We start from the raw sequence: 13,063 nt of genomic DNA on the forward strand, positions 1-13,063 counted from the left end.
TGTTCCCTTGCTGCTGAGGAGTTGTCCTTTAGAGGAGAAGAGGCATTTTGGTTTTTGGAATTCTCATCCTTTTTGCACTGGTTTTTCCTCGTCTTTGTGGATTTATCTACTTTTGGTCTTTGATTTTGTGACCTTTGGATGGAGTTTGTGAGTGGATGTCCTTTTTGTTGATATTGATGCTATTCCTTTCTGTTTGTTAGTTTTCCTTCTAACAGGCCCTCTGCTGCAGGTCTGCTGGATTTTGCTGGAGGTCCACTCCAGACCCCGTTTTCCTGGGTATCACCAGCAGAGGCTGCAGAACAGCAAAGATTGCTGCCTGTTCTTTCCTCTGGAAGTTTTATCCAAGAGGGGCACCTGCCAGATGCCAGCCAGAGCTCTCCTGTATGAGGTGCCTGTCAACCCTTGCTGGGAGGTGTCTCCCAGTCAGGAGGCATGGGGGTCAGGGACCCACTTGAGGAGACAGTCTGTCCCTTAGCAGAGCTCAAGCACTATGCTGGGCAATCTACTGCTGTTTAGAGCTGGCAGGCAGGAATGTGTAAGTCTGCTGAAGCTCCACCTACAGCCACCCCTTCTCTGAGGTGCTCTGTCCCAGGGAGATGAGAGTTTGATCTCTAAGCCCCTGACTGGGGCTGCTGCCTTTCCTTCAGAGATGCCCTGCCCAGAGAGGAGGAATCTAGAGAGGCAGTCTGGCTACAGGGGCTTTGCCAAGCTGTAGTGGGCTCTGCCCAGTTCGAACATCCCCCTGGATTTGTTTACACTGTGAGGGGAAAACCACCTACTCAAGCCTCTGTAATGGTGGACACCTCTCCCCACACCAAGCTTGAGCATCCCAGGTTGACTTCAGACTGCTGTGCTTGCAGCAAGAATTTCAGCCAGTGGATCTTAGCTTACTGGCCTCTGTGGGGGTGGGATCTGCTGAGGTAGACCACTTGGCTCCCTGACTTCAGCCCCTTTGCTAGGGGAGTGAACGGTTCTGTCTCACTGGCATTCCAGGCACCACTGGGGCATGAAAAAAACTGCAGCTAGCTCAGTGTCTGCCCAAATGGCCGCCCAGTTTTGTGCCTGAAACCCAGGGTCCTGGTGGTCTAGTCACCTGAGGAAATCTCCTGGTGCGCAGGTTGTGAAGACCATGGGAAAAGCGTAGTTTCTGGGCCAGAATGCACCATTCCTAACAGCATAGTCCCTCAAGGCTTCCCTTGGGTAGGGGAGGTACTTCCCCGATGTTTTGTGCTTCTCAGATATGGCGATGCTCCACCCTGCTTTGGCTTGCCTCCGTGGGCTGGACCCACTGTCCACCCAGTCCCAATGAGATGTGCCGGGTACCTCAGCTGGAAATGCAGAAATCACCTGCCTTCTGCATTGATCTCGCTGGGAGCTGCAGACCAGAGCCGTTTCTATTCAGCCATTTTGCCAGCCACCCCCTTAATTACAGTTTCTACATTTCTAATATTTTTATTTTTCTGTTACTCAAGTATTCTATTTCTTCTCCTTTTTCTGTCTTTCACGTTTTACAGTTTCCCTTGAAGTATGATTCCTTATTTATGTAATTAGGCTAAAATTGAGCTGTTAGGTAATTAGGCTAAAATTGTAGATTCTTTGCTATTTTTTTTATTAAAAAAATACCATTGATTTTTTAGTTTCAATATAGTGTTTGCAATTTTAGGAAACTTTTGGTATTATAGCACATATTTTATCAGCTGTTAGCTATCAGTTCATTAGTGTCTTCCTCAAATATGATGGCATTTCTGTCATCGTGATCTTCTCCACTAGATTCTTAATGGCTTTTTTTCTCTCAAGAGTTTTACTTAAAAATATTTTATAAAATTATTCTTTCCAGAAAAATACATGTTGTTAGAAAAATAAGAAAGCATACATAAGAATAAATTTTGAAATAAAACAACCCACAATTATATTGCACAGCAATAACTACTATCATTATGGTACTTTAAAAATAATAATATATTATTAACATTTTTTATGTCATTGCCCATATTAATTGAGGCATATCGTACTGTATTTTATTATATGAATTCATTAAACTTTATTTAAATAATTCCTTATAATTGGTTAAATTGTTTCTTATTTTTCCAATGTAAACAGTACTTCACTAACATTATTTCTGTATGATCCTAGGAAACATATTTATTTTATTAGAATAGTATTCTATATTTATACTAATAGAAGTAAGTTTCCTACATTAAATGGTGTGTCAGTATCTAAGTTGGCTTTTTTCTGTTTTTTGTTTCTGTTTTTTTTTTTTTTGAGATGGAGTCTTGTTCTGTAGTCTAGGCTGGAGTGCAGTGGCGTGTTCTCGGCTCACTGCAACCTCCACCTCCCGATTGAAGCAATTCTCTTGCCTCACCCTCCCGAGTACCTGGGACTATAGGCACATACTGCCATGCCCGGCTGATTTTTTGTATTTTAGTAGAGACAGGGTTTCACAGAGTTGCCCAGACCAGTTGCAAACTCCTGAGCTCAGGCAATCCACTGGCCTCGGCCTCCCAAAGTGCTAGGATTATAGGTGTGAGCCACCATGCCTGGTTGCTTATTTTTGAAAATTATATAAATGACCTTTTTTTCAGCTCTGCTTTTCAAATTTCCTTTTTTTTTTTTTCTTGTGAGTTTGGTTTAAAGATGCCCTGCAATCTTACTTCATCATCTTTCTACAAATCTTGTCAATTTCTGTTTTTAAATGTGTTAGAATTGATTCTAAATTTTTTCCTGATAAATATTACAATAAAGCAAGTCTTTTTTCTCCTATCTCCTTCTCTGGTAAAGTGTTATAATCAAGCAATTTTTATTTTTCCTAACCAAAAAGTTTTAATTTATTTACTTATATATTTTTTATTATACTTTAAATTCTGGGATCCATGTGCAGATCTTGCAGTATTGTTACATAAGTATACACATACTCTAACATTGCAGAGTTTTATATTGTAGATTATTCATTGGAATATTAAAACTATCCCAATTAAAGTATATTTATGGCATTATATTTTAACATTTCAATATACTTTATAGCATTTTAGAATGTAATTAAAGTATATACATCACCCCAAATAGTAATTAATTTTGTGGTGATACACCAAGAATATCCCTGCTAATTTTATAAGTGTAAACATCCTATAAAGAAACTAACCAATTTTGTTGGATTTGTTTTTAAAGGTATTAATTAATCTTCGCAACCCAAATTATGAAAATGGTGATTCTCTTAGTTTTAGGACTCATTTGGGTTTAATTCAAGTTCCACTGAAAGTAAAAGACATCCCTGAATTGGTAAGTATAGAAATTTAAAAATAAATTAACATCATTTAGAAGATAACCATTAGAAAAAATGTTTTAATACAGCATGTATCTAAAGCAATAGGGTAATCTACTCATTAAACAAATTAATAAAGTGACATTTATTCTTTTATTACAAATATGTATATAGACAGAGCAAGTTGCTTTGCTAACAGGACTAAAAATGAGCTTGCATTAACCTATAAATGCTTTTGCTTATTCCATATTTTAATAAACAGCACAGATTTATGAGACAGCTTGTTGGGATTCAGATGCCTGATGTATGGTTATAAAACCGATTGAGACAAATTGTGAGTTTTATAAAACAATTTTTAAGAAAGTACATTTTATTGAATTTGACCAGCTTTTATGGAGCTTGTAACAAGGTGAGGCACTTAGGGAGATGGAGAACATAAGTTAATTAGAGACTGGCTTTGCTCTGGAGACCATAATATTTTTGTGAGGAAGCTCATTTTAAAATGAAAGGTGGGGGAGATTTCCTGATGGTGGAGTTAAGAAATTATCACTCCTTCTTTTTAAAGTCACCCGAAAACAATAAAGAGCATATAAATATTGTCTTTGGTGAAACTAGGAAGCCACTTATAACTCTGGGCTTTAATGTATTAAGATAGAGACCTGATAATAAATGACAGGGGAGAAGAAGATATAGGTGAAGGGGAGGAAGGCAGTAAATCACACTGCCACATATGCACCTATGCAACAACCTTGCATGTTTTTCACATGTACCCCAAAACCTAAAATGCAATAAAAAAAAAAAAGAAGATCAAACCTAAATGTCTCTAGAATATAGAAAGTATGGATGACAAGTATGCCAATAATCAGTTTATTATCTTTCAGCTCCAAATCCTCCTTTTTGCTCTCTTTTATTATGCTCGAGCTGGACCCTATAAACATTTCCCTTTTGCCAGCAGGCCTGATGTTAGGCTTTGTCAATAGAAGGTTCTAGAGGGACACTGCAAGGCCATAGCAGGAGGAAGCGGCTTCCATTTCTAGTTCTTGTGTGTGGGAACCAGCAGACTGGAATGCAGGAGGCTCAATAACACTCACCTCAGCAGTTCTCAATAGTCCAGCTCTAACCCATTCCTTGATGAGTTTTTCCCCTACCCCCTGGTCTGCCTTCATGTGGCAGCTACCCTGCTTCTGTACATAGATGTGAATCTCAGCCTTTAGGCCAAGGGACCCTTTTCTAAGCTCTTAGTTTCTTCTTTGTTTACTTTCCTTTAGCCTAGAAGTCATAGTTGCTGTCTGCATTTGCTTTTCCTATTTTTCCCTGTTCACATTTCTGGTATGACTTCTATTTCCTGACTAGACACTGACTGATGCAAGAAGCAAGATGATTTTCTCCACAGAACCTTAGAAATGCTCAAGATTTGGAGATAACCACATGTCACAGAAAACCATGGTGAGCCATAGGGCTGAAAATGGAGATTGTGTGGAAGTCTGGATCAGGAGAAGTTAGTCCCCCAGATTCCCATCACCATGCATACTCAGATGACTCCTCCTCCCCTACAGAAGACCAGAGGCGTATTCACTAGAGATCCAGATTCAGAAAGGCTCTACACTCAGGAGACCTCAGACATAGAGCAGGACAGGTATGAGCTACTGAAAACAGGGGTTAAGTGAAAGTCTGCTGGATGGTGAGACTAATACTCTCATTCTTACCACCACGACTCTACCTTCCCCACCCTCCACCTTCATCCTTACCCTCAACCAATTCTAGAATGCTAGAGAGAAGAATAACAGGGATTTAGAGAACCTTACAAAAAAGAGATTGGCAGGCTATAAAATTGTCTCACAGTGAAGCCTACTGCTTTCTATGCCTAATCCTTGCAGATTTAGGCATAGAAAGAACTTCCAGTCAGTTTTTAATTTTCATTCCTAATTAGGAATGACCAGCCTAATTAGGAATGACCTAATTAGGAACCCCAGACTTTTGAACTTTTCCAGTATGAGAGGCAGAGACCAAATTAAAGCAAACCCAAACAACAACAACAACAAAACCCAAATAGCCAAATTAAGGAATGACCACTAATAGGCATTTCAGGTTCTGATTTACATTCACATTCACAGGGTACAATAGACAATAACCTGGCACAGGTTCACTTAAACTTGTGAATGAAACAGAACAGAAAACATAGCATGATAGTATACTAGCACGCCATTAGCAGGTAGATCATCACTGAGAGTCCTTACAGCCATCCAAATGCTACTTCAACGCTCACAAGGAAGGTATCCAACTGGAAATGACAAGTCACATAGGCACAACATAGGGAAGTCTCATACACAATAGTAGTCATTTCTTGTAATGCACATAAGCATAGCTTCTAAGTCCTCTCAAGAGACACCACACAGGTGGCTAAGGCCTGTGTTTTCCAGTCAGTTTTTATACTCCATTCACAGTTTTCCATTTCAAATGTCATTTACCAGTCAAGAATCATATGTTTTCAACAAATAACATTGCTTAGTAATACAGTGGGGAAATTTCTCTTAGAATTTTTTTTTGTGTGTGATTCAGTACATTTTTAGGGCAACAATGATGGGAGAAGGTAAACCCAATGTCATCTTCAAATGGATATTTATTCCCAAAAGAAGACTTTAAAGAAGTCATTAATATTCTCAGAAATATAAGATATTACTCATGAAACAACAGAATTTCATTAATGCAAGAAAACAGTTGAGGATGAAAAAGGTTTTTGGATTAAGAATATAGTATGCCAAAAAATGCATATCGATGAGTTGAAAACAAAGCTGAGGAAATGTTTATCAGAAGATGTAGTAAAAAGCCAAAGAAATGAAAAATAGAAGGGAAAAGATTTCTTAAATTACAAGATCAATCTACAAAGATTAACATCTGACCAGGAGTTCCAGAAAAGGGAAACAGAGGGAATATAATTAAGTTTATAAGAATTTAAGAAAGATGTGGATCTCCAGTTAAAAGGCTTGCCAAGTACCCAGTGCCGTGAATGGAAGAAGATCCACACAAGGCACTTGAAAATGAGAAAACTGAAAATTTTTGTAAAAGAAAAACAGAGTATGTTGGTGTCAGGAATCAGAGTGGCGTCTTACTTTCAGCAGCAACACTGGAAGCCAGAAGATTTTGAAGTTATGTCTTTAAAAACCTGAGTGATTTCAAACCTGGAATTCTGTATGTAACCAACAATCATGTGAAGGTGGAGTAAACATTTTCTGATGTACTGATCTAAAATATTTACTCTTATTTAGGGAGCTCTTGGTAGAAGTTCTTCAAACAAGGTCATAAATAAAAAGCAAAACACAGGACTCAGAAAGCACGATCCCAACTGAAGAGAAGGAGAATTTCCAGAAATGATAGTGAAGAGAAGTTCCGACAAAGGCTGTACAAATGGACTGAAATACAACAATCCTAGATAGGAGCAGGAAGTTGGAAGTTTCCAGGAGGAATGCCCGCAGGAAAAACAACAAAAGTATAGATGATCTCACAGGCATGACCACATGTGAAATTATATTAAGGAGAGTCTTTTCAGAGTTGTTGTGGCTTTAGGAAAAGGAAGTAAATGGTTAGAAAAAATTGTATAAGTGTAAAAACAGTTTGATTATGAACAGTGTGAAAAAAGTATAAGAATGGAAACATTGATAAATACCACATGCCTCACCAGTGAAATATTTACATAGTCACAATAATGCAAATTCTTAAGGTGGATTTAATTAAGAATTAATATATAATTAGGATGATGGAAGTAAGGATGTGCATGAGCTAAAATCCTTATTTACCACGTAAAATCAATAGATGGTATCTGAAACTGGTGAATTAAAAATAGCAATATATATTCATTACATGGAAATAAGGTGATAAATACCTGGAAAAAAAACCTGAAAGTGATTGTGCCTGAGTAGAGGGCCAATTATGATTGTGCATGCATGTGTGCATGTGTGTTGGGGAGGAGTTTATAAGACAGGGAAGTTCTATTTTGTTCTTGAAAGTCTTTTAGCTGATTTCATTTCTTAAACTATTTGCTGCATGAAGCCAGCCAACTTGAAGGAGTTTGCTAGGTAAAAAAGCAGGGAAAGGATAATTTAAGAAAAGATTCAGCTCTTGTGTGAATAAGACTACTATGTATTCTGTCTGCCTGAAGAGACCCTAAACTGGATACACATGCATTCTTAGCTATTGGAGAACAAAAAGCCTGTGGCTAATTTTCAAGAAATTGTGGCTATATAACTAAGAGGTATGGTTAGTCCTTTTATTCTTCAGTCATTATGGATAGTTGTTTCTGCCTTGCCTATATCATGTAGCTTGGCAATATAATGATTCTGACTACAGGATGCGTGGTTTATCTGTGACCCCAGTTCTACCTGTACAAGTATTGAACTTGGTGAGGCTCAGTGAGTCCCGTGATCCTATAATGGATAGCCCTTAAACCTAATTACAATGTTATGTAGACTCATACATATTAAAGAGAAATTCCTTATAACAAATTTATTAACTCTAGAGTGTAGTTGTGACAAATTCCTATTTACTAATTTGGTTATGTGGTGGCAACTGGTTGATACTAGAGCTAAGTAGTAATATTTATTGAACCCCTTTGCTGTGTCAGGCCCTATGTCAAGTATTGAGGCAGAGTGCAAATGTGTATAAGAGACAGTCTTTGTCTTCCAAGAGCTGCAGGCTAGTGGTGAAGTGGGCAGTAAAAATACAGTTTCAGTATGGTGTGATTGTGTGCTTGGATAGAGGTTGATAAAGGATAGTATGTATGCATAGAAAGTTGCTTATTTCAGCTTGGAATATTAAAGGAGGCTTTTTCGAAGATGTGATACCTAGGGTGAGTTTTGAAGGATATCTGAGATTAGGTCCATGTCTGCTGACGTTGAGTTAAAAATAGTCCAGAGCAATGAGGTAGGAAATGGATGTTCAGACTTCTGTTTATGCTTTTTAACATGTCCTAGCATAAGCAAAACTCTCCGCTTTAATTATGGAACCTAATATTAAAGAATTTATTGGGTCTAAGTCCTTTTTGTAGTATGAAGATTATTTTTAAAAAATGAATTACAAATGATTTCAATTACAGAAGAATGTGTTAAAATAAATGGAAAACAATGATTGAAAATGGAAGAATAACAAATTTTTACCTTTTCAGTCATTAAAAATTGGTAACATAAGATGTAGTACTTTTTTAAGTGTAGATAAGGTTTAGTTAAAAATGGAAATAGTAGTTATTTAAAATCAATAAAAAATGATATGTGTATGTGTATGTGTATTTTTTTTTTTCTTTTGAGACGGAGTTTTGCTCTTGTTACCCAGGCTGGAGTGCAATGGCGCGATCTCGGCTCACTGCAACCTCCATCTTCTGGGTTCAAGCAATTCTCCTGCCTCAGCCTCCTGAGTAGCTGGGACTACAGGTGCACACCACCATGCCCAGCTAATTTTTGTATTTTTTAGTAGGGACGGGGTTTCACTATGTTGACCAGGATGGTCTTGATCTCTTGACCTCGTGATCCACTTGCCTCGGCCCTCCAAAGTGCTGGGATTATAGGCGTGAGCCAACGCGCCCGGCCATATGTGTATGTTAGGCTGAATAACTGGTCTTGTAAAGGACGTTAATAAATCACCAAATTAAATAATAATAGATAATTGGTAAGGATTAAAACTAATTCCATTTTTTAAAGGACAAGGAAGTATGGTTTTAACAATTAGAATAGTAACAAAATGCTGAGGCAAATATTAATAGAAATATTTAATTACTTAGGGCATAAAATGTGAATAATGTAAGGTTTTTATATATTTAAAAATACCAGACAAACATTATTATTTCCTTAGACATTACTAGATAAGTAGAGGAAGTCTGGAGAATAAATCTGATTTATTGTTATTTTAGCAGAGCACTTGATGGTCCAATTGTACTTAAAAATTAATTTAAGTTGTTTTGGATATTTTCAGTGTTTAGTTGATTAAGATCTGAGTGAAGGACAGTATCATAGAAAGCACAAATACAGGATCATAGTGGTAATTTTAGACAATGATTTTTGAAGATAAAATTGGTAAGTGCATACTGAGTGTATGTGTGTGTGTATGTTTCAGGAAAGGTTTGAAGTTAGTTTTTTACTCAAAGAATAATTATCATTCCTTACCTTACTGAGTAGTCTGTTACCTAAAAAGGCAAAATCAAGAACTATTTTGGAAAACAGTTCTTTTAAACAGTGGCAGCACTCATTGGTCAAAAGGCAAGAAATAAAATTTTTCTTAGGTAGGAAAACTAGGAGAAAGAAAAATATTGTTGATGGCTCTCTATTTCGATAAATATTTTATGTTTGTGTCATTCCAATTATATATTAATATTTCCTAAATACTTATGTCTTTTCTATTCATGATTGTTTCATATGTAAATAATAAATGTTATATAGTAATAACTATTCTTCTTAATTTTGGACTAATGCATTATTATTTAGATGTTTAATATGTCCTTTTCTTTTTTAGGTATTTGAATAAAGCAGTCTCATTTTACATTGTGATTTGTATTTAAGCTTATGTTTAGGCAAAGGTGATCTTTTAACAGTGTGCAGCAAAGTCTGAGATCTATGTTAATTCTACATATGTTATTTTTCAGAAAGAATGCTTTGTGGAACTTGGCTTAAATACAGGACAACTGGGTATAGATGATTCTACACAAGTGCCTCCTGGTTAGTGTTTTTCCAGTGGCATATAATTAATGATAAATGAGAGTGAGCTTAAGGTTTATATTGCTGTTTCCAAATTAATCTAACAATATTTTTATATCTGAAAACTAAGCATGCTTTTGCCTCTCCTTGGCTATTGTTATTTATTGAATAGAATCAATCCTGTATGTTCTAATTATTAGAGTTCAACTAAATTTTGTCTTTTTATTTCAAGTTTGAGGATAGTACAAATAAGGCTACTATGATCATTCTAGTATGTGTTTTTTAGTGAACCTATCTATATTCTGCTGTTGGGTATATACCTGAGAGTGCATTTTCTAGGTCCTAGAAATATTCATTCATTCATTCATTCATATTCATATTTGTATATGTTCATCTTTAGAAAATAACTGCCGGTGAGTTTTAAAAAGTGGTAGTACCAGTTTACACTTCCACCAACAATGTATGAGAGTCATAGTTTTGATGTATGTTCTTACTAATGCTTGGTGTATTTCATCTTTGTTTTAGTCAGTCTGGCAGTGCATAGTGGTATTGCATTATGGTTTTAATTTTCTTATATAATGTGATATAGGATTACTATCTCCATTTTAAAGTTGAAGATGTGGAGATGTTAAGTAACTTGCTCAAGGTCACAAAACTAGTAACTGGTAGAGCCAGGATTCAAAACTAAGCAGTTTGTCTCCGGAGTCTATTACACTGTGCTGCCTCCCTCCTGCCACCTTTGACAGCCTTTTATTATTTTGTAAGAAGATGTAAAATATCTTATAAAATAAAATATCTTATACTTTTATTCATGGCAAATGATAGTCATATAAGAAGAGAAAAGGAAGTAGGAAGTAGTAGCATAACCTTGAATTATATTTTTATTTTTCACTTTTGAAATAATATTTTTCACTTTTGTAATCTTTAAGAATTATTTAAAATTATTCTAAATATCACAGTATCTATGCTATGACGTAGCATAGATATTTTAGAAAAATATCAGATATTTTAGAAAAATAATATTTTTCACTTTTGTAATCTTTCAGAATTTAAAATTATTCTAAATATCATAGTATCTATACTTTAGAAGACTTAATATACTGTATTTTAAACTTACAGTGTGGATTTCCCTTCTTTGATTCACTCATAATAAAACAAATGTGTTTGAGACCCTACTGAGGGCCAGGGACTGGTGGATACAGAGATATACATAGAATACATAGACATAAGACATAATCTGTGCTTTTAGGGGAAAAAATGGTGGTAAGTGACAGATAAAATACAGTGTGGTATTTGTTGTTATTACATTTAAAGGGTGGTTGGAGCATATGGAAGAACAACTAAGCCTACTTGAAGGAGGTCGACAATCTCTTAGTTGATGTGGTTATTGTTCTCTCTCTACTTTTCAAGGCAGGGCTGCTAAAAATTGGATCAAATTAGTGTTTATCCAGTGAAATTGTTTTTAGTGGTATAGGACTTGGATTTTTGCCTCACTTGTGAATTGCTGGCAACAGTGTTACTTGAAAGAAATATAGTGTCACATGTAACTATTTTTGCCTAAAATTCATTATTATTTTATTTTTTAGTCTGTGTCTTTTGCTTTGACTAAATTTGAAATGTAATGCTAATGTTTGAAAATGTTGTTCATACTTGTGTTTGGCTAGAGGCAAGTTTTATATTCAGAATTAAGTTTAAGTGTGACAAATAAATTGGTTTCTTACTCGTCTTTAAAGCCTCTGTTACCTATGTTTTACATTACTGTTATTCAATTATTATTATGTTTGAAATGCATTTCTTACGAACTTATGAGCTTTTATATAAAAGTCAGGAGAAAAAGTCTTTACAATGATACTATAGAATCCTTATTTACAATAATAAAAAAGTCATAGCCATTATTTTTACAAACTCTCATGAACATGCATTGCATTTATTTTAAATACACACACACACACACATTTACTTTGAAATCCATTTATAAGACAGATGTGTTAACAGAGTGAGCAAGGTCAGCATTCCTTCATGAGCCTTTATGATAAAGGAGGTCATATGTCTGATACTGTCTGAGTATACATAATAATGAATCTTATTAGATGATGGTTCTGCTAAATAGACATTTTCTTTCTAAAAGAAAACATCATACTCAGTTGGTGCAGTGTTTCCTGAAGCGTTATACTACAGAGCACTCATAAGACGCCCTGTGAAAAAGAGAATCTTGTCAAATAAGGTTTTAGAAGGGTTGTATTGTATACCTTCTTAAAATATACAGTGTGTGTTGCTATCTTAAAGACTGTGAGTAGTCTTAAGTAAATTATTTTAGCTTAGCATCTTCCAAGAGCATTTTAACAAATTTTTTCCAAGCAAGATCTATTAATACAGATGCATCTATTAACATAACGGTCCTGAGGGCACTCTGAAAAACACAGAATTGGAGTATAAGTTCGAGATTCTGGTTCTGACCTTTTGAGGCTTCTTATTCTTAGGACAGAAAATAACATTTAGACAGCAAAATTAGTTAAATTCTTTAAAGAAGTCTTTTTGGTTATTGTTATTTCTTACTACTTTGGGTAATAAAGCACTGTTATCATCTAGTAATATCTGCTTTTATTAGAAAATGAGAATTGGCTAGCAACTTATTTTTGCTTGATTATTCAACTGTTCTTTAGTCATTGAATAAAAATTATGAATATAAAACATTTCTTGGCATATTATGAGAAGAAAATCTTGAACTGTATAAACTACATTGATTGAAATGAACATAAAGGATTATAATCTGAATCTTAAGAGAAATTTTAACTAAGGATTAAGTTAAACTTAATTTTAACTTAATCCTTAGTCAAGGAGGATGGAAAAAAAATCAGGTTGTTAGGGGCTACTTTTGTGATGGATGTGCCTATCAAGATAACTGAGAAGAACTAGTTATGGAGTTCTATATGAAGACTATCTCCAGTGTGTGTAATATACTGTTTGTTATTTTCTGAAAGTTTACTGAACTAAGCCCCACTATAATATGCTGCCATATTATATCTGCCATCTTATGCTATTACAGTGTTCACTGAAGCGTTGTCTCTTTGGTCACTAAGCCTCAGAAATCATAGCTGATTAAAATGAAACTGTATTGTTACTATAT

The 13,063-nt window shown here is 35.4% G+C and overlaps 1 protein-coding gene across 4 annotated transcripts in view; it reads left to right on the top strand.

Moving 5' to 3' along the window:
• The window catches only part of TBC1D19 (TBC1 domain family member 19), a 185,444-nt gene that overhangs the window by 57,287 nt on the left and 115,094 nt on the right, over positions 1-13,063 (top strand). For all 4 annotated transcript variants that reach the window (XR_001110602.2, XM_012472433.3, XM_012472432.2 and 1 more), the window contains exons 8-9: positions 3,166-3,276; positions 9,885-9,957. Coding sequence is in view for 3 of the 4 variants with exons in the window: in XM_012472433.3 (XP_012327856.1) it covers positions 3,166-3,276; positions 9,885-9,957 (184 nt within the window). In the remaining variant the exon portion in view is untranslated. The remainder of the gene's footprint in view (positions 1-3,165; positions 3,277-9,884; positions 9,958-13,063) is intronic.

Source organism: Aotus nancymaae, unplaced genomic scaffold, assembly GCF_030222135.1.
Source record: "Aotus nancymaae isolate 86718 unplaced genomic scaffold, 86718_ANA_hifiasm-v0.15.2.pri h1tg000006l, whole genome shotgun sequence".
In the NCBI taxonomy this organism is placed as follows: domain Eukaryota; kingdom Metazoa; phylum Chordata; class Mammalia; order Primates; family Aotidae; genus Aotus; species Aotus nancymaae.